This window comes from Acinonyx jubatus, chromosome D4 (assembly GCF_027475565.1).
Source record: "Acinonyx jubatus isolate Ajub_Pintada_27869175 chromosome D4, VMU_Ajub_asm_v1.0, whole genome shotgun sequence".
Taxonomy (NCBI): Eukaryota; Metazoa; Chordata; class Mammalia; order Carnivora; family Felidae; genus Acinonyx; species Acinonyx jubatus.
In genome coordinates, this window is record NC_069391.1 from 66,856,412 (window position 1) to 66,878,802 (window position 22,391).

The following is a 22,391-nucleotide window of genomic DNA, read 5'->3' on the forward strand; positions in this document are numbered from 1 at the left end:
TCTTAGTATAGCAATTTTTTAAGAGTTCTGCCATTGCCTTGTGGTGTACCTATGAGTTTTAAACTTTGAACCTTTGGTTAAACTGTTTATTCTAAAAAGTGTTTACATATGTGTATTCAGTGTATTATTAATGTATTTCATACATATCCTTACTGTATAAATATTTAATACTTTTAACAATTGTTCCCTCAAAGCATCTCTGGGATGACTTTAATTTTCCAGTTGTCTTAAGGGCCTTAATACTTAAATATTCAGTTAATGTAAGAAATATGTCAACTTTTATTTTTCCTTAACTCTCATATTTGAAGTTTAAGGGCTCCCTGCTGAGATTTTTGCTGTAAATGAGAAATAAAACAAGAAAACCTTATTTCATGATGACTCTTGTTATCTCATGCTTCCTCCTTTTTTAGAGCTTTCCTTTTCATGAAATTAAGACATTCATGAATTTATATTTGTATTTCTTTAATGTCTCTTCTAAGTTATGGTTTATTTTATTGTCTTCTGTACTTTTAAATTTGTGGTATCTCCTTTATTATTTGTACTAGTTTTCCATTTTTGTTATTCAAGGAAATTGTGCTGTAATTCTTTGAGTGACTTTCTATACTTTTTGTCCCCACCCCCCTCCCCGGTGAGATGGGAGTAATTTTTCCTCAGGAATGTTTAGTTCTTTTTGATGTAAAATTCCTGTTGTTAATGAAATAACTCTGCTTGCTGGTCCTGCTTATTTTCTATGTTTGAAATCTTAACATTATTCTTGTTATCCAGATTGTTTCTTAGACTATTTTAATCTCTTTGCGAGAATAAAAATCCAGAACTTTTCTTTTTCTCCTTTTCTGTGTTGAATTAGATCCTTTAGAAACTAACTTGATAATATTTGCTAGATTATTTTTTACTTAAGCTGTTTATATTTTCATTAATTTATATTCTAAGTCTGAAAAATATAGTTAATATGAAATAAATAATATTGGTAATGGACATTTAGATTCTTTATGATTCTCCCTAACCTTGTGATGGTGTTCCTTTGAATAATATATGTAGTGGAGCAGTTAAATTATTCCTTTCATGACAGTCGAACTTTTTCAACCTCTGTCCCTGTGTGCTATCCTCCCAACTTGCCCTTTTGTACTTTCTTTCAGGCCATGTTTTAAAAGTTTAAGGGATCTTTTAAAATTATGTAAGAGGGGCGCCTGAGTGGCTCATTCGGATGAACGTCTAACTCTTGATTTTGGCTCAGGTCATGATCTCAGGGTTGTGGGATCAAGCCCTTTGTCAGCCTCCTTGCAGAAAGAACTTAGAGTCTGCTTAAGATCCTCTCTCCCCTGCTTGCACACTCCCTCTAAAAAATAAAAAATAAATAAAAAATATACAAGAAAGCAATTCCAATTTTAGTTACTTCTGGTCAATTTTATGTGTGATAATATGAATTCATAATATAAGTTTTTAAATTTTCATTGCTTTATGACATTTTTATTTCATTCAAAAGTTATACATGGCTAAATTGTGTTTGTTCATTTTTTTTTTAACAGACAAAAAATTTGGAGTGAAAGCTAGAATTAATGGAGCTCTGAATATAACTCTGAATTTGGTCAAACAGAATTTGCAGAATCATCGCTTGGTTTTGCCTTGTCTTCAGCTTTTACGAGTATATTCTGCCAATTGTAAGTATTTTAGGGCTGCTTTTAGTTGACTCAGTGTTGTCAAGTTACACAAAATGCAAATGGGGAAGTACCTAAGCTCCATAAATCTCTAAAAATTGGAGACAAGAAAAGAGAATATTTAATATGACTCTTGGTAACTCCTAACCCCACTGCCACAAAAGCGATAAGTGGTAGGAAGGTAAGTTGACAAAATCTTGAGAATTCTCATTTCCTGCCATTTGTAAAAGCCTGTAGTGAAGGGGATGAATAGACAGCCTGTGGGAAGATGTGGAAGAATAGGTGAGTGTTGGAAGCTGGAAAAACTGCTGAGCCTATTTGGATTTTCACAGATGAGAGAAAAACTGAGAGGGAAAGCATGTGGTAGCATAGTCTCCTAGAGCTAATTACCTTCAGCAATCAATAGGGAAGTAGTGGAACAGAAGAAAATAGTATAGGAGCCTCCGAGGAAGCTGCAGAGAAGAGGGATCACAGAGAGAAAACTTCCTAGCATGCACACACACACACACTCTCACTAATATTAGGGCCCAAACCTAGGAGGTGTGAATTTTCTTTCTATTCCCTGACTGTGGGATTGGAGTGGTTAACAAGACACCTTGAAATGGAAATTGTAGAGTACATGATATGATGTACATGGAGAGTACATGATTCTGCCATATCATGGCAGAATATCATTGTAGAATAATGATAGTCCAAGTGGTAGAGATATGTGTGTGTGTTTGTGTGTATGTATAAAAATGTGTGTGTGTATGTATTTGTCGATAGCTATACTTTGACACTATGGCTAAAGGTGAGCTCATAGGAAAATAGCTCTGACCACTTAAAGAATCAACACTAGATAATTTAAAAAGAACAGAAGAAAATGAATGAATTGGATTTCTAACCAAAGAAGTTAAGAGAGCAATAAACACAAGGAAAGCAGAGGAAAAAGCAGGAAAAGTACAGGAAAAAGAACACCCAGTTGATGTAAAAAATAAATTGATTGGATTAAAATAATACTGTAATAGTGATGTAATGGGGCAGATGGTAGCTATTCTGATGGTGAACATACCAAATGTATAAACTTATCAAATGATTAAGTTGTATACCTGAAGCTAATGTAACATTGTGTATCAACTACACTCAAATAAAATTAAAAAAAATAAACAGGTAAACCACCAAATACCCCAATGAAGGAAAAAAGAAGACAGCGCAGAGGTAAAATTAGAAGGGATAATGGAAAAATAGATACAGAAGAAATTAAAATAATCATACAAAACTTGAGCTTATATTTTTGGTGGCAACATACTGAATTTACCACTAGAAGGCTAGTAATGGTTTATCTATAATTTTTAAAAATCTATGTGTTCAGAGTTGAAAACATTAGGCACAATTTTCTGGATAGGTAATTGTGTATTCTGTGTGAAACTCTAAGTTGTTTCCTCTTTTTCCCCACCACAGTTGCTTTGGTTGAGGTCTCATCACCTCTCATGTAGACCACAGCCTGCTAACAAATGTCTGTCTTTCTTTTTTTTTTTAATATGAAATTTATTGTCAAATTGGTTTCCATACAACACCTAATGCTCATCCCAACAGGTGCCCTCCTTAATACCCATCTCCCACCCCCCATCAACCCTCAGTTTATTCTCAGTTTTTAAGAGTCTGTTATGGTTTGGCTGCCTCCCTCTCTAACTTTTTTTTTTCCTTCCCCTCCCCCATGGTCTTCTGTTAAGTTTCTCAGGATCTACATGTCTTTCAAATCTGTCTTCCCCACAATGCTGTGAGATCTGACCTGTATTTAAAATGCATGTCTGATTGGTTGTTCCTTTTGGGCAATTCCCTGTAGTTGAACAAATTAACAACTTCTGGGGCTCTTTATAGTTTGTTACCTTCTTTTCCTACCTCATCTTCCTACTGATATGCTTTTGTCTGGTATTATATCTTGGTTTTTTAAGTTTTTTAAATATTTATTTATTTTCTGGAGAGAGCACGTGCACACAGGGGAGAAGCAGAGAAAGAGGGAGAGAGAGAGAGAATTACAAGCAGGCTCCACAGGGTCAGCATGGGGCCTGACTTGCGGCTCACACTCAGGAACCACAAGATCATGACCTGCTGAAGTTGAATGCTCAACTGACTGAGCCACCCAGTCATCCCCTGATACTGTTATCTTTTAATGTGTGACTTTATACCCGTGCTGTTCACGGACTCTGTTCTGTTTTCCGTGTTATCCCTGTCTCCAGAGACATTCCCTTACAGCAATTCCTGTCCTTGCTAGCTCCTATTCATTGGTAAAGACTGAGCCCAGGCATCAATTTCTACAGAGATACCTTCAGTTTTCATTATGGATTTGGGGCTCCACACAGGTGTAACCTAAACAGCTTACAACTCTTAGTTATTTAGAAAAATAATGTAGTAATGATTTGTTTATTGTTACTGTCATGCTCCTCTCTGCTGTGTTCTCAGTTTTTGTCCTTGAATCTCCATGACCTGGTATTTAAGAGTTCTCTAAATTTATTGAAGAAACAAACAGAGCAATTTAAAACTATTTTTGTTTTGTAGTAACATTGTGTTGTTTTATATAACTTCTTTCATAATTTCCCTGTAAGGTAGTAAATAACTGCCTCCCCCTCTCCCCCCCACCCCCAACCAAATCTTCCCTTCAAGTGATTGGCTCAGGTGGATGTCATGAGGCCTTGAGTTCATATCTGCTACAGAACTTGTGTATGTTTTTGGCCATGTATTACCAAGAATACACATTTCTATTTATTGAGGTTTTAACATCATTTTACATTCTTTCTTCTCCCTCCTAGCTGTGAATTCAGTATCCTTAGGGAAAAATGGAGTTGTGGAGCTGCTGTTTAAAATCATTGGACCATTTAGTAAGAAGAATTCGGGTCTCATGAAGTGAGTAAATGCTTTTAGTATAAATAGAGGTCTATCTTTTGTTATTCTGGGCCTCTTCTTGATCTGCACAGCCAGCAGGTTGAGTTGTATTGTATCGAGGGTCCTTTCTTAGTTCTTAGTGATTTTATTATGATAAAGATTTTTAAAATATAAAGTTTAATTTTCAAAGGTGTATCAAAATTAGAAAGCTTTAAAGTCATTGAATATAGTGTTATGGAAATTTAGATGTAGAACATTCCTAGATACTAGAAGAGGAAAAACCTCATTGACAGAGTAGCATTCATTCAGAAACATTTATTGGATGCCTACTATATCCCCTACCCAGTTTTGCAGTCTTTCAGTGACTGCATCCTTCATTCTCACAATTATCTGAACATATTTTAAATTTGTACATTTCTTTTTTGTCAAAATGTCTTTTCTTTTTTCTTGAGATATGTATATTCCAAGATATGTATCTATTCATTTGTAGGTCTTTCAGCCTCAAAAATGAAAGCAGCTTCCAGTTATTTGGTTATATTTAGTATTTTTTTCTTAAGCCATATTCTTTAAAAAAGTATTGAGTTTTTCAAAGATACCTGGGGTTTATATTATATTAGAATGATTATCTTGAATTAGGTTTATTAATCACTTACTTGATTCAACAGTTATCAACATTCTACCATTTAATCCCCTTCTATACTTTTATTTATGCTGAGGTATTTTTAAGCAAATCCCAGATGCCATTCATATATTTCATTCATATATGCAATTCAAATATATATATTTCTATAAAAAAAATCCAAGATATTTTATCGTTTTTCCCTAAATACTTCAGTATTTAACTCTACTAAATAGGGACTTAAAAAAATAACCAAAATACTAAAATCATACTCAACCAAATTATTAATTCCTTAATATAACCTAAAATCTATTCTGTGTTCATTTTTCTCCTGTTGTCTCAAAATGCCCTTTTTTTAATGGGTTTGTTTGAATCAGAATCCAAACAGGACACACACATTGTTCCTTGTCACATTTAGGATATTTCCAAACCTACACAAAAATAGACTAGAGGAATTACAGACCTGTGCAGAACTAGAATAGAACCCTGTGATGTACCCACCACCCAGTTTCAGCAGTAACCAACATTGGCATTTTTATCTCAGCTTTCCCTTCCTTGTCTGTCCTTCCTTCCTTCCTTCCTTCCTTCCTTCCTTCCTTCCTTCCTTCCTCTTTCTTTCTGTATTTTGAAGCAAATATTGGCTGTAACATTTGTTCTGTGAATTCTTTAGTATGATTATCATCAGACACAACTTTTTCCTTTTAGTGTTTCCAGAATATTGTTTCATTGTCCAGCAATATTAATAATCCCTTAATATCATCTGATACTTCCTTTATTTAAAAAAAAATTTTTAATGTTTTTATTTATTCTTGAGACAGAGACAGAGCGTGAACAGGGGAGGGGCAGAGAAAGAGGGAGACACAGAATCTGAAACAGGCTCCAGGCTCTGAGCTGTCAGCACAGAGCCTGACACGGGGCTCGAACCCACAAACTGAGATCATGACCTGAGCAGAAGTTGGACACTTAACCGCGACTGAGCCACCCAGGCGCCCCTGATACTTTCTGATTGTCTTTGAAATGTCTTTTTTATAGTTGACTTGTTCCAATCAGGATCCAAATAAGATCTGTACATTTTATTTGATTGCTGTGTCTCATAATCTTTAACAATCAGTAACAGTTCCCCTGTTTTTTGGTTCTGTTTTATTTATTTGTTGAAGGACCTGGGTGATGTCTTGTAGGTTGTCCCAACATTCTGGATTAAGATGACTGTATCCTGGGGTCCTTTAACATGTAGGTATGTCCCTTGAATTTCCTGTAGACTGATAGAGCTAGAGGATTGATTAGATTTGGGTTCATTTTTTCTGATCAAAAGGTTTCAGATGTGCTGGGTACTCTGTTTTGTACCACTTGAGATCACTGAGTTTAGGTGATGGCTCTACTTTCCACCTAATAATTTAGCAGTATTTCATGACACTGTCTAGATCCATTATTTCTTTAGGGGTTGCAGAATAGTGACTTTTCTAATTTTCTCATTCTTTATACTTTTATTAGCTATGGTTCTTTTATGAGAAAGAATTTATCCACATCAACTATTTTACCAAATTTTACAAATAAGTTCAGAACATTTCCAGTCTTTCCACTCTTTTTAAATAAAGGTCAAATATTTCAGCTTTTACCCTTTTAGAAAATGGAGCTGACTTGTGCATATGATTATTCATTAAATATTGTTTGGTGGGATGTCTTAACATATTTACTTATGCAGAGATCATACACAGTCCTAGAGCATCTCATGAAATGTAACAAAACAAAGAAAATGGTTGTATCACGATTAGTAAAGCCAACTTACAGAATTGGTGTAGTGTAGTGATTGGGCTCTGGAGGCAGGCGGAACTGGATTTGCATGTCACTGACTGGCTCTAGGTACGAAGTAGGTTACCTTACTTAAGCCCTGGTTTCCTGTCTGTAAATGGTAACATGGACCCCTACATCAGAAGTTTGGTTTGAGGATTCAATGAAATGATTCTTTTTTTTTCTTTTTTAAATTTTTAAAATGTTTATTCTTGAGAGAGAGCACGTGCGCACACATGAGCAGAGGAGGGGCAGAGAGAGAGAGAGAGAGAGAGAGAGAGACACACACACACACACACACACACACACAATCCAAAGCAGGTTCCAGGCTCTGAGCTGGCAGCACAGAGCCTGACGCAGGGCTTGAACCCACAAGCTTCGAGATCATGACCCGAGCTGAAGCAGGACGCTCGACCGACTGAGCCACCCAGGCGCCCCGAGATGATTCTTATAATGATCACAGTGCCTATGAGTGCAGTGTAGTTAGTTTCGATAACTAATGTAGTAATGAGGGTGTGAGTGAATTTTAGTACTAAAAGTATATTCTTTATTTTTTAATTTATATGCCATTTCTCCCCTTGACCTATAAAGTACTTAAAAAAAATTTTTTTTTTTTAAGGTTTATTCATTTTTCAGAGACAGAGCGTGAGCGGGGGAGGGGCAGAGAGAGGGAGACACAGAATCTGAAACAGGCTCCAGGCTCTGAGCTGTCAGCACAGCTGACAGTGGGGCCTGAACTCATGGACGGCGAGATCATGACCTGAGCTGAAGTCGGATGCTTAACTGACTGAGCCACCCAGGCGCTCCTAAAGTACTTTTTAATTTATCTTTTATCTCATGGTTTTGATCTCATTCTTAAAGTCTACATTAGTCTATTTTAACCAGTTACCAAATCTAATATAAAATGTTCCTAGGAGAAACAGAACATTTCACAGATGTCATTAGAATATCCAATATGGGAGTATATCCAAAATTATGTAGAAATAGTGGGTATAAACTTCTAAGCAAGGAATAGAGCTATCTAAGTTATCCCTTCATTCCTTCCTGTATTTATATTTAAAAACAAAAAACAAATTTTTTACTTTATTTTTACTTTAAAAACAATAAACAATTCATTGGCTGAGCATCAGTATCTCGATGTCTTTATCATTTTTAATAATCTTAGGGTCTCTCCCTTAATTATAAAATTTTGACATATAGAACATTTGTTTTGCTGTTCTTCCTCCTCTGAAATAATGCTCCATGTTTAGAGGAATAAGATTAGGGTTATTATTTATGTTTGAACGGTAGTACGGCCCTTGAGGATTTCCTTCCATTTCCAATTTTAGGTTTTAGATATATACACTGTTAATCCAGAAGGAAGCAACTTAGGGCGCAGTGGTTTCTTGAATGTCCCGATAAGGATTGAGCCCCTAATTTAAAGGAAATGTGACTTCATGAGAACCTGGAGCTAAAGCTTTCTTCCTTTACTGCTCCTAAAGGAATAAGCCATAGGCAGCTTTTTAAGCCATTCATTGTTGGTTGTATTATTCTGTTTGGGACATAGGAAGATTGGGAAAATATATGAGGAAGTATAAAATAGTGAAACTGAAAAATTCTAATCAGTTAACATAATATAAACTGTGCATTTCAATAAATCTGTTATTCTAAAATTCTTTTGTAAGTTTTATATTATAAATTTGTATTGACTTACACGTGTCAGAGAATTCCAGAATTTTTTTGTGCTGAAGGTTTTAAAAATAACCTTTTAAATAACATTTTGGTAAAAACATCAAGAGGACTTTGCACTGAACTTCATAATTTCTTTTAATGTAGTGCAGCTGTGGAACAAGCATGATGGGCTTTGGCAGCAGAAAGAACTGGGTTCACATCCCAGTTTTGCCAGTATTGAAGAATAAACATGAACCCAAAACACATGTAATTTAAGGATTAGAAACTGTCAGAGACACTTTTATTTGGTTCAAAGAAAGAAAGACTGTTTCTCTAACAGTACTCTAGGATTTTTATATTTTGAATAAAGACTTAACAGTAGATTAAGTCATTGCAAGTGATTGCAGTTAAGTGATTGTATTTGTTTCCTAGAACTGTTGTAACAAAGTACCTAGGACAAATTTTGTGGCTTCAAATGACAGAAATTTATGGTCTCATAGTTCTGGAGGCCGGAAGTCCACAATCACCCTTTCGGCAGGGCCACTGCTCCCTCTGAAACCTTTGTGGGAGAATCCTTCCCCGCTTTCTAGCTGGTGGTTTGTTGGCAGTCTTTGGTGTTTCTTGGCTTGTAGCTGCCGCTTTTCAATCTTGGCCTCTCTCCTCACGTGGTGTTCTCTTCTTGTGTGTCTGTCTTCAGATAGTCTCCCCTTTTCTTATAGGGGCACCAATCATGATGTTAAGGGCCACTACTCCAGTATGATCTCATTTAAACTAATTACACCTGCAGTGACGATGTTTCCAAATAAGGTCACGTTCTGAGGTACTGGGGGTTAGGATTTCAACATCTTTCTTGGAGGAAACCAGTATTTCTGATTTCATAATTTTCTTTCTCAACAAGAGGCCTGTATTACTCATTTTTCATAGCACCTAGTTTTTATGGGACCCTAGGCACATTATATTCTGAAATCTTTGGTTTCTTTATCCATAAAATGTGCCAGTTCTATGGACCAGGATTCTTTTAAGAATTAACTAGAAAACACATATATGAGGCACCTATAATAATTTCTGGCACTTATCAGCTCTTCTTTTCTATTTTGTACTTCGTATTGGCATTTCCCTTGGAGTATCCCTTTAGTTCTGTGTTTTAATTTTGACCAATTTCAAAGCCATCCTTATTTCTGTTTTACAGTCTTGTGTACATTTTATTACGTAATTATGAGGTTATGGAACGTTTCTTACTGATGATTTAGTGCTATGAAAATTCAGTATTTAATTTTATAATTTTCATTTAATTTTAACTCACCATTATGAAAACTTCACATTGTTTTGAGAAAATAACGAGTACGAATTTGTAGCATTTTTTAAAGCATATGCTTTTGTTTTCCTTTTTATGAATGTCATCTTAAATAAAGCTTTATATCGTTGCTTTATTTGTGTCAATAAACCAAAGTATGGCTGTTAATGAGCACTTATTATAAATGAGCACTTACTCTGTGCCTAGTCCTAGATCATTGCTGCACATTTTACCATGAACCAGTATCCATCCTCAGTCTCCCACTCAGCTGTGCTCTTTACCTTTAAACAAATACTCTGGGCATTCCGTGTTGCCTTTACAATAATGTGTGCAGCTTTTCCTTCATTGCTTTGTTTCTGGTTTTCATTTCTTGAGTAGTTTTTTCACAGGTGTGTACATTCTATCACAGTATCTAGACTGTAAAAGTGTGGAAGAGAGAAGTTTGCTGATTTGATCCCAATGAAGAAACTGGCTACTCTGGGTGTCTAGTAGGCATTCAACAAATGCTTAATGATGAGCGACGTGCTTAAGTTTGACAAAGTGCATATTTTTATGCAAATTAATGATAGTTTTTGAAGTCTTACTAAGAGGTACTGTATGCTGTATGTAGCCTTATATTTTTAAAGTTACTGAAATCAAGTGCCAAGTTTTCAGTAACTTATTTAAAAAAGTATTTGATTCTAGGATTTTCCACAGTGATGTTCTGTGTATTTTTAAAGCTGATTAATGGCAGTTGATTTTACTATGTGTATTTGAGTATTTATGTTCAAAGAAAATATAAGTACTTTTAAGTTTCTGGGCAATTCCTCTGTCCTTTAATAGGCAGTAAGAGTTTTTGAGGTATTAATTAGGTTCATTATTTTCTTTGATGCCTTATGGCTGAAAAATGCTAACGTCTCATACTTCTCCCCTAACCTCCCAGTTCTAAAAATAGTTTACATTTGTTATCACTTTAAATATTAGGATTATTGTGTGATAGAGCTAAAATAATTTTAAGTCAGGTAACTATGAACATCTGTAGAGTTTTGTAGTTAAGAATTTTATTTGTGTTAACACTTCTTTAAAATTTTTGTGAATCAAGGCCTCTGATTCTTAATATTGCTATTTTGTGAACTGTCAGGGTCAGATACAAGTACAATAATTGAGTCTGTTCATCTAATCTCTGATATAAAGACTAAAATGTTGTTAATTTTCTTCCTTAAAAATATTTTTTGGTGCTTGCCTATTAATATTTCAATCTTCCTCCTATTCGATTTTAACCTAAAGGGAGAGGTCCATACAGAGAAAGACCATATGTAATTGACTATAACAGGAATGACTTTTGGAATAGATAATAATTACTTATCTGAAAAGATGTCTGAATTTACTATTGTAGATTAATTTTACTAGTTTTGTTGTTGTTTGTGTTTTCTCACGTTGACAGGGTTGCTTTAGACACTCTTGCTGCATTGCTAAAATCAAGTAAGTTTTTAAATACTAGAAATACTAGATACTATTTTTCCAAGTATTCTATGTTAAAGAAACTCGAAATGTAGATTTAGTCTGTAGTTATAAAGCTGGTTTGTGATAATGAAATGTCAAAGTTGATTTTTCATATGGTTGATCGATATATGTCCTAGCTAATGTCATTTATGTTTATTGAGCTATTATATAGTATAGTTCAGTACACTTATGGAATTTTTTCAAGTACATGGGGTTCCTTTTTATAAGTTCATTATGTAAACATAAAATCTTGTCAATAGAAGAAAGTGATATGTGAATATTACCTAAGTATCGTCTTTTAAAAAGTGAAGGTAACATGGTATTGAGGATATTTACTATGAAAATATTTCGAACAACTCTGTCTCTACTATATCGAACACACAATTTTCATGTAGAAACCTCCTATTAGAAATTTTATTTCTATCAAATTCAAGTTTATATCATTAAAAAGTGACTTAATGTAAATTTACAGTTTCCTAAATTCATTTACAAACTAAAGCAACTGTTTTCTGATCTTCAGAATTTAAGCATTTGGAGTAAATGTGTCCCATGATACAGTTCCTTTGGAAAGTAATTTGTCTACATTATATATTTTCTCTAAGATACTCAGTATCTGCTTTTTAATTAGTAATTTTTGTTAGCACTTCCAGTCTCATTGCTTGACTAAGTTAACGTTTTGACCACAGTAACATTTAGTCCTAAGGATATGTGTTACGGCTTTCTATCTTATTTTCCCCCAAAACTGTCTAATCAAGGGTACGACTAGGTTGCCTTTAGATTTGAATGACCAGAGTTGTTCATTTGAACAGTAGCAAATGATTAATTGTTTGAAAATCTGGTGTTTGGCAATGATTTATTTAAAAAGTCACTTAGGTGTTAGTATTACATACCAGAGAATATAAAATTCAGTTAACCGTTTTATCTTTGAAATGAAATGTGTAGTACTCAATTAGATTAGCCATGTAGCTTTATTTCCATATTTGATAGGATAAACTTTAGACCAAGATCAGAATACTTGGGTTAATTTTCAAAGATAGTTGTAGCCTTGCTTTGTTGTGCCCTGACTTTGTGGTTCAAATTGTTCTTTAAAGATTAATTTTTAAATTAATATAGGCATATGTTTTTGATTTAGAATAGATTAAAATAGCTATTAAAACTGAAGCTTACTAATTTTCAGAATCACTGATGACAAAATCACTAAGTCCGTAAAAACGCCCTCATAAGTTCCAGTTATTTGTAGGAATTGGTTAAGATGACTGAAATCTGGTATCTTCCATTTTAAAAAGTATTCTTCCTTTTACTCCCTCTTCCTTCAAAGGACTATGGTGGGCAAACATATCCTTTTACCCCATCAGGTAAAAATGTGACTAGGATGAGTCTAGTTCCTATCTAACATGTTTTCATATGGCACATGGCACTAGAAGGATAGTGCACACTGCATATTCTTAAATGCATATTTAGTAGCACACTGCATGTTTTTAAATGCACTGTGGCATTTTGGAACATTCTTACCCATTGATTTTTTTTTTAACTGCTTTTTTTGGAGGGCGCAGTAATTTACTTTAAAAGGGTAAATGAGATTACTGTAATAAGCCTGAGTGAGTGTAAAGCAAAGAACCTGGATTCATGCCCAGTGCAGAATGACAGGCACTTGGGTACCATCGCTAGAGTATAGATGAGATGCTGCAGTCTGAAGGGGATCCTGAATTTCTTTTAACCAGAGAGGGAAGAAGAGACATAGGCTGATTTTGAGTTAGGTATCCTGAACACATGAATAAAAAGCCCTTTACTAAACTTTTTAGTTGTGCTCAGTTGCAGATTGCAGATAGCTCTGTTCACTTCTCTTCACTCAGCACCTGTGTTTGAATTATGGGCAGGTTTCTTATTTGATCTTTAATAAAGAATTTAAATTATTTCATATAAATACCGTTTAGGCTGTTGGGAATTCTAGTGGAAACCACGTTTTGTAATAGGTGTTACAGTGATCATAATGTCTTGTAAGAAAAATCGTATTCACAGACAGTAAACGAAAGGAAAGGCTTATATATTCCAGGTGGTATAAACAAAGTATGTATTCCCTTACAGTACACGAAACTCCTGTTAGTCAAAACTATTGAACTGATTTTGTAAATAGCCACAGTTTTGGCCGACAAACTCTTCAAGACACAATAGAGGTTTTTAAAACTTTTACACAAGAAGGCTTCACTCCCCACATGAATTTCTTCCAGCTCTCTAATGCCTTCTGATAGGGCATTAATAAGTTTGTTGATCTCAGTATCTTTATGTTTTAGGTACGTATTAGCACATTTGGAAGCTGTAGTAATTCTTTCAGGTAACTAAAAGCAGCAGAACATTACTGTTATCTTAGTGCCTATGCCATGAGGCAGGCGGTAAACTTAGGAAGAGATTGGAATTTCTTTGTAATTAAAGAAGCTAAGTAATTAAATAATTAAATACCAACCAGTCAATGGGTTGGTATTCCACATTATTTTGTGCTCTTATCAATGGCCTACCTATGTGGCGACGGGTGGCTCAGGATGTTGCTATGATAGGATTCCCCTACTGCTATTCTAGTGAAATGTACCCTTTTGGTTAATAATCTAAAATAGTAACACTTTAAAAATAATAAAGTAGATCCACTTTGTAGATTTCTGTTAATTCTACCCCAGTAAAAGTGACCATTTACAAAAAAGCTCTTTAATGTAGTTTTTATTACATTAAACAATTAATGATCAGAAAGCAGTAATGTGCTCCTTACATTTCTAAAACATTTACTAAAAGTTGTGTAAGTATTTTTTTTTTTTTCTTTTGAGAGAGAGAGAGAGAGCAAACAGGGGAGGGGCAGAGAGAGAGGGAGACAGAATCCCAAGCAGGCTCTGTGCTGTCAGCGCAGACCCAAGGTGGGGTTCGAACTCAGGAACTGTGAGATCATGACCTGAGCTGTAGTTGAGTCTGATGCTTAATTGGCTGAGCCACCCAGGCGCTCCCAAGTTGTATAAGTATTTTTAACTTACCATTGTTATTGCATGGATATTTATGTAGTTGTGGGGGTAATTGAAGCAGTTGATTTCATTGGAAACACATATAGATTGTAATACTGTATTATAGTATTAATTGAAGCTACAATCCAATGGAGTTAATTTCAGTGGAAACACAAGGTTTATGATAGGACTTACAATAATGATAATGTCTTTTAACAAAATCATACTCACAGCTAGTAAGGTAAAGGCTTATATATTCACTGTAATCAAAGTTGGTTTAAGTTTTAAACTACATGAAACTTTAGTATTCACGTTTAAAAAGATGTAGCCCTAATTGTATTAAAGATATTTTGATATTTATTAACCATAAAACAATATATTGGGCAGCTTTCTGGAAAATGTAGTCATCTGAACCTTTTATTTTGCTAGATAAAAAGAATAAATGTGTGGCTCCTACATATTTTTTCTTTTTGGAAAAAAAGTTGTAAGAACTCATTACAAGATTGTAGCGGTATTTTTAATTTGATTTATTCAAACAGTTTCTCTTGTCATTTAAAAAATATTCTTTCTCAATTTTCTTTTGTTAAAGAAACAAACGCCAGGAGAGCTGTAGACAGAGGATATGTCCAAGTCCTTTTAACAATTTATGTAGATTGGCACCGCCATGATAACCGGCATAGAAACATGCTCATTCGGAAAGGAATTTTACAGAGTTTAAAAAGTGTTACAAACATCAAGTTGGGAAGAAAAGCATTTATAGATGCCAATGGGATGAAAATTCTCTATAACACTTCACAAGTGAGTTTTTTGTTTTCTTCCTGGTTATGTGTTAATATTTCATTCTTAAGAAAGTTAGTATTTCTATAAATACTCACAAAAGTATGATAAATATGTTTAAGAAAAAAATCTGAAAACCAAAAGGTGCAGTCATTTCTCATGTGACCTCACAGTGAGTTGGAGAAAGTGCCCGGTGCATATCTCCACAATATAAGATTTTTTCCTCATAGGTAAAAAGGACGATGTATGTCTAAATCCATCCACTGGGCAGGAAGGGACTCCATATAGTCATGTTTTCTAAGATGTGCAGTTGACTGCATTCAGTTTTGCATGTTCCCCTCATAAGGTATTTATGGATCCTTTACAGCTGGTAAGATAGTTCTGTTGCCTCTGAGTGCTGTCAATGTTTTCCTTCTGGATAGAGCATTTTTACATAGAGAAGGTACAAAAGTGAACCCTGGAGTTAGGAATCCTAGTCCTGCCAGCCAGCTTAACCATAAACCTTCTTGACAAAAGGCTTAGCAAGAGGACTGTCAGCTCTGGGCAATGGGGATGTTATAGTGCAACCCTTTTGTTTTTAGAAGGTTATAATTATTAGAAAGAAATCTGTCTTTTTGAAAATTGCAGCCATTATCTTGGTTGTGCCCTCTCGGTCTTACACACAAGTCTCTTTCTACGTGGCAGTAGTTAAGATATCTGAACACACGATTTAGGTTTACCCTAAGCTTTTTCTTTTCCATATCAATCATATGCACTTGTATTTACTATTCCTAATATAGACAGTGATGGATAATTGGTATATTAGAAAGAGTTGAGTGGCTTTGTTTATGTCACTTAACATGTCTGAGCCTTAATCTCTCATCTGTTCCGACAGGCTAGATGTGAAAATTTGTATTGAAAATTTTATGGGATATCAAAGTGCTATCTAAATGCCAGCTGTCAGTAATAATAATAACAGTGTTATATGTTATAGATTCAAATTCCCTGTTCATTAGCCCTTCTCAAGATCAGATACCAGGACAGCAAATTAAAACTATTGAAACTTAAAATCGTGGTATTCAGGCTACTTGTTTTTTTTTATAAGCTGAAGAGCCAGCTTATCGAGGTGCTATTATATGATAACTGATACAGTTCTGAGACAGGCTTAGCTAATGCACATTCCTTTTTATTTCTTACACCTTTCTCTCTTACTGTGTTTTTTACTTAATGCTTTTTTTTCCCTTCTTCCCTTACATTAAAAAGAATTTTTATTTTATGCCCTAGGCTTGCTAAGTAAATATAAATATTTATATTTATAAATTTTACTCATAAATATTAGTTGGCACAGTAGCCCCCCCTTATCTGTGGGGGATACATTCCAAGACCCCCTGGCTTAGATGCCTGAAACCTGAGACAGTACTCAACCTTATATATATGATGTGTTTTTTCCTATACTATACATACCTATCATAAAGTTTACTACTTAGGCCCAGTAAGAGATTAACAACTAATAATAAAATAGAACAACTACAACAATATACTGTAATAAAAAGTGAATGTGGTCCCTCTCTCTCAGAATATCTTACTGTACTGCACTCATCTGTCTTAGGATGACATGAGATGATAAAATGCCTGTGTGATGAGATGAAGGGAGGTGAGTGATGTAGTTATGTCATGTTGTAGCATTAGGGCTAATATTGACCTTCTGACAGTTGACCTTAGGTCAGAAGGAAGATCATTGGCTCTGGACCAGACTTGACCATGGGTAATTGAAACCAGGGGTAAAAAGGGGTTGATATACTTCGGTGACTTTGGTGCCAAAGATGGTACTGATTTTTGCTTAGTTAAAATATTTTGAGAAAAGTATTAACTAAATTTGCCATATGAAGTTCTTATTTATGAAGAGACCCTTCTGAATAGCCAAAGCTATTTTATAATAAAAAAAAATACTTTTTTTTTTGTGATATTTGTCTCTTGAAATTTATTGATGTATTACTTTATGAAGTAATGTAAAATTGGTTCAGTTATTCACCAAAGGCATATTACCTTTTTTCTTTTCTCTTTCTTTTTTTGTTTTCTTAAAAAACAGGAATGTTTGGCAGTTAGGACCCTTGATCCTCTTGTCAACACCTCCAGTCTAATAATGAGGAAGTGTTTTCCTAAAAATCGCCTGCCACTCCCAACGATTAAAAGTTCTTTCCATTTCCAGTTGCCGGTTATTCCTGTGACTGGGCCTGTGGCCCAGCTCTACAGTTTACCCCCTGAAGGTAAGATGACATATTTACTGCTGGCTTTCAGTGGTTCTTGGAATTGTGTGACTGTTGACTTTTTATTTCTTGTTTCTAGTTCCTCAATGAAAGAAGGCCTACATACACACAGTAAACTTTCATATTATGTTTTAGTTAAATATTTCTTTAAATATAAGAAATTGAAGTCTGATAATTAAGGGAAGTAGTGTGGAATATTACATTTATGTAAATTCGAATTTGAAAAAATTTATGCATTACATATAGGAGCACTATTTCATAGTTGAAATAAATTTTCACAGGATAAGAACGTAACATTAAATGTTTAGGTAATTATATTTGGGCCTACGTTTATAACTTTTTGATGAGCCTTCATTCTTTTAAAGTCAAGAATACCTAATCGCCAAAAATGTTATGGTTTATGCTAAGTAAAACTTGCACATGACTTACCCGAGTGAAAATAATGAAATGATCAGAAGTTGGCTGTTTGTCGTTTTCAGTACAATGCTGAGAACATAGTAAAAGAAGTAAGAGTTTAATTTCTTAATGTGGGGAAAAAGATTTTTGGGGGGGGGGTTAAGACCTAGCAAAATGGAAAAGAGAATGTAGTCTAGGCTATTGATAGAATTTCTAAAGTATTTTCTTGTCAGTTGCTTTTTTGCAAAAACAAATGGAAGATGTTTTATATTTAAAAGCAGTTACTTGAAATAAATGATGTAAGAGATTTTCCAGGTAATTATAATTAATTTTATTATTCTTGATATATATTTATTAGTGGTATATGCCACAGAGTATACTGTTAAGATATTATTTAAAAAAACATTTTATTATTAAAGTACAAGTTTAGTCCACACAAAATATCAAAATGGATTACTCAGCAACTTCCTTTAAAAGGTTTAAAAATCTACAACTAAGTCAGGGACTTGAGTAAGACTGTGAAGTGAAAACAGTTAATTTCTCTTTCCCATTGCATTTTAAATTACCACAGACTTTAAAAATAGGGTAAGGGCTGTACCCAAAGTGAAAACAAGGTAAAAGAAGCATTCTCATGAAACAAACAGAACATGCATGGGCGCCTGGATGGCTCAGTCCCTTAAGTGACTGCCTCTTGATCTCAGCTCAGGTCTTGATCTTAGGGTCATGAGTTCAGGCCCCACGTTGGGCTCTGCACTGGGCATGAAACCTACTTAAAAAAACAAAACAAAACAACTCAAAATCAAATATGGAACATGCAACAAACATGGTGGAGATACGAACATATTAAAGAAGAGCATCAACTCCCTACTCAGCCTTCTGGAAATGCAACTTCTCAGACTCCAAGTTGAGGTGCCAGTAGCACCTATTTGGAGGGACAGTCAAGGAGCAGTTAGAAGCCTTTTCTGTCCTGTATCTCAGTGTAGAATTACAGGGGTTTAAGTGGTGGTTGCAACTGGTAGAAAGCTGGGGAGACTTCTGTCGATATAGCAGGTAGTAACACTGGGAGGAGGATAGGATATAGGGTACACCCCATAGTGTTCTTTATTCAGTGTCCAGAATAATCACATAGGTCGAGCAAACTGACTTCTAGTGCAGTGAATTCAGCAAACATGGGGAAAAAATGACACAGAGATGGTATTTTCCTGAGGGCTCCTTTTCTTTTTCATCTCAGACTAATGGATCACTAAAGTAAAAATGGACATTTACATTGACTAACAAGCCTTCGTGATTAAGATGTGAGAGGAGGCTTTTAACAACAACTGTTCAGACACAAGGAAAATACCTTCTTTCTGTTTACCATTTTTTTTCATGTATCAGGCTTAATTATGTTTATCACAGTTTCATTACTTTTTTTTGATGTTTATTCTTGAGAGAGAGAAATAGCATGAGTGGGGCAAGTGCAGAGAGAGGGAGACACAGAATCCGAAGCAGGCTGCAGGCTCCCGGCTCAGGGCTGTCAGCGCAGAACCCGACGCGGGGCTCGAATTCACGAACCACGAGATCATGACCTGAGCCAAAGTCGGGCACTTAACTAACTGAGCCACCCAGGCACCCACAGTTTTCATTATTTTTTACCTTCCTCAGCTAGAATATAAGTTCCATGAGGATAGGACTGTTGTTTTTTCCCTTCATTTTATCCTCAGCATCTATTAGACACAGATTGTGTGCATGTAACATTTGTTGATGAAGGAACTGAGCTGACCTTGAGACTTAGTCTCTAGAACATTAAATACCAAGAGATAGTGAAGCAGCGTCTACAGAGATTTGAAGGGAAGAGTCCTGATTCAAGATTTCTGAAAACTTATTAGTTTCCTTCTGTATGTGAAGGTGACATATTCTTCGGTATATAATGGTATGGAAGTAGATTATCCAGGTATCCTTTCTGAAGTAATCATATGAAATATAACTGCAGCTCAGCCAGTGATGAATTAAGAATACATGGTAGCAGAATAATTATATTAAACATTACAAATTATTAATTATGTAACACTAGATAATTGTAATATTCTTTTGAAATACATCTACAAACTCTTGGCCAAAGATACATAATCCTCAGTTATAGCAAACTGGGTCTTTTACACAAATAAACTAAAGTTTATAATATTTATATTACATATAATTTATATTATTTATATTGTTGGAGTTCCTATTCTTAGGAATATTACACTATTCTTGCATTTCTAAAATAATTATAGAAATAGTGGTTCAGATATGGGTTTTAAAATGTAAAATTAACATCTGAAACAGGGATCTTTAGTGTGGGATCTGTTGAACCATAGGAATCCATGGATGGAGTTCAGAGACTGTGAACACTTTGACATTCTATATAAAATTATGTACTTTTTTCCCTTGAGAAAAAATCTTGAAGAGATCTATTTATTGTTCTAGAAAAGCAAGGAGACTTCAGAGATGCACAGAAATCCTGAGAGTGCTGAATACAAAGCAAAAACCAGTAAATCAGTTTTAGTAATAAGATATCTAAGTGAATAAAATACTCTGACTAAAAGGAGAAGAATCTCGGGTTGGGTTCTAGAGTATAAGTAGCTGATACATTCTGGAGACTCTTAAGACAGCAGGACGGAAAGCTTGAAAGTAAATAGATTGGCAGATGTATAGCTGTTAGTCCCATCTCAGAAGAGTCAGTATTATACCGAACAAATGTTTAAAACAAGACAGCAGGGATTTTTTCATACAGGTTAGATAATAAGAAGTATGTCATAAATACTAGAGCAAAGATAGATAACACTGTAAACATTGACTAAAAAGGAGAAGTTCATGGAAACACTGTTATTTTTCTTGCAAAACAAATTGAGGAAGTTCATCCAATCCAAATGGATGCAAAAGATAAGTCCTGTTAATACCTTTCAAAATATGATTTAAATGGACAATATTTTAGACAAATGTGAGTAACTAAAATTGACCTAAAGAGTAGAAAATCTGCAGGTGAGGTTGCCTTCAGTGAAGACCCCAGACACTGATGACTTGATCTTAATTTTCAAGAAACTTTCCTGTGCTTTGTTTTCCAGAGCATAGGATAAAAGGGAAAGTTTAGAAGCAGCTTCGTTCTGAAATCAAAGCCTGGTAGGAATAACCTGAAACTGGAGATAATTGTCACTCACGAAAATATAAAAGTCCTAAAATATTAGAAAATTGAATTGAGCTGTATTTTTCATGACAATTAAGGATTATTTTTTAAAAAGTAAGTTCATTGTAATATTAAGATTTTAATTAATAGAATTTAACAATAGGTCAAAGGAAGAAAACCAATGAGTCCCTTGCTAAATGCCACGAAGAGATTTAATAAAAATCATTCTTAGTTTCAGATAAAATTTCTTAAGGAATCCAGGAATATTTCCCAGGCAAGCTGGATATTATCCAACTCAGATCAATAGCCAACATCACACACAGTAATGAAGTGTCAGAGAATGCCTTGCTCAACCATTGTTCAGTAACATCATTTTGAAAGCTCTGGGCAGATCCATAAGCTTGGGAAAGGAAGGGTCTTAACTTTAGCCTACTCTTTCAGTGACTGTCAGTATCTGTGGAGGATATTACCGTCTATGTAGAAAATCCCAGCAAGTCAGTTAAGATGTATCTTAGACAAGATAAAAGTTCTTGAAGTACTGTTTAGAAGATACATGTAAAAATTCAGTAGCTTTCCTGGGCTGTGTATGCAGATACAGGAACAAAACCATTTAGAAAACAGGGAAAGTGGATCACATTTAAGGAGCAATAGCAAAAGCTAAATAAACTTGAAGTATACGTTCCAAAACCTTACAAAAAGTACTGACTCATTCCTTGTAATTGTTACATCATATAGATATAATGTAATTTATCTAAGTAGTGTCCTGTTGAAAGGCATTTAAGTTTTTCTCTGTATTTTATTAGTTTTTAGTATAAATGAGCCAAGGACATTTTGAAGACCGAGTAACAAGGATTGATTTATATTCCCTGATTTTAATTGTATAATTATAATGGTTGATATTGTTCATTAGAATAGAAAAGAAGGCCTCAGACACTCTAAGCTAAATGACATTTCACATCTGGAACAGAAAACCAAAGGAAAATGACGTGTAAAGGAAAATATTTGAAAGATTTGGTTAAAAATTAAAAACATTTTCTCTCTGATACTGAACTGCACTTTCCTTCCTCCCTATCCAGGCAGTCATCTTTCTTGTTTGCAATAGACTTTCTTGAATTCAGTCCCTTTCTTTCTCTTATAGTTCTTTCTCTGAATGTCAGTTCTTCCCTTGTTTATCCATGGCTAACTGCTATTAGTACATTGGCACACGTTGACCCAGGTTACTACATATATGTAATACGAATAGTTAATTTTTTGCTATTTCCAAAGGAACGTACAGCAATTTGGAGACTGTGTTAATTAGGATGAGTTGAGCTGCTGTTACAGAGTGACCTAGGACAGTACCGTAGTCACTCAGGCAACAATAGTAACAGACACTTTCATAGCACATACTTCTTGCCTGGCACATTATGTATTAGCCTGTATAATGCTCCCAGCAACACTCATTTTATGGATGAGGAAATGGAGACACAACTTATGGAACTTGCTCAAGGTCAAAT

At 34.7% G+C, this 22,391-nt stretch overlaps 1 protein-coding gene across 7 annotated transcripts in view; it reads left to right on the forward strand.

Moving 5' to 3' along the window:
* AGTPBP1 (ATP/GTP binding carboxypeptidase 1) overlaps nucleotides 1-22,391 on the forward strand; it is a 160,041-nt gene that overhangs the window by 49,104 nt on the left and 88,546 nt on the right. For all 7 annotated transcript variants that reach the window (XM_053205196.1, XM_053205195.1, XM_027048187.2 and 4 more), the window contains 5 exons: nucleotides 1,527-1,658; nucleotides 4,445-4,538; nucleotides 11,292-11,329; nucleotides 14,921-15,129; nucleotides 17,177-17,354. In XM_053205196.1, coding sequence (XP_053061171.1) covers nucleotides 1,527-1,658; nucleotides 4,445-4,538; nucleotides 11,292-11,329; nucleotides 14,921-15,129; nucleotides 17,177-17,354 — 651 coding nt within the window. The remainder of the gene's footprint in view (nucleotides 1-1,526; nucleotides 1,659-4,444; nucleotides 4,539-11,291; nucleotides 11,330-14,920; nucleotides 15,130-17,176; nucleotides 17,355-22,391) is intronic.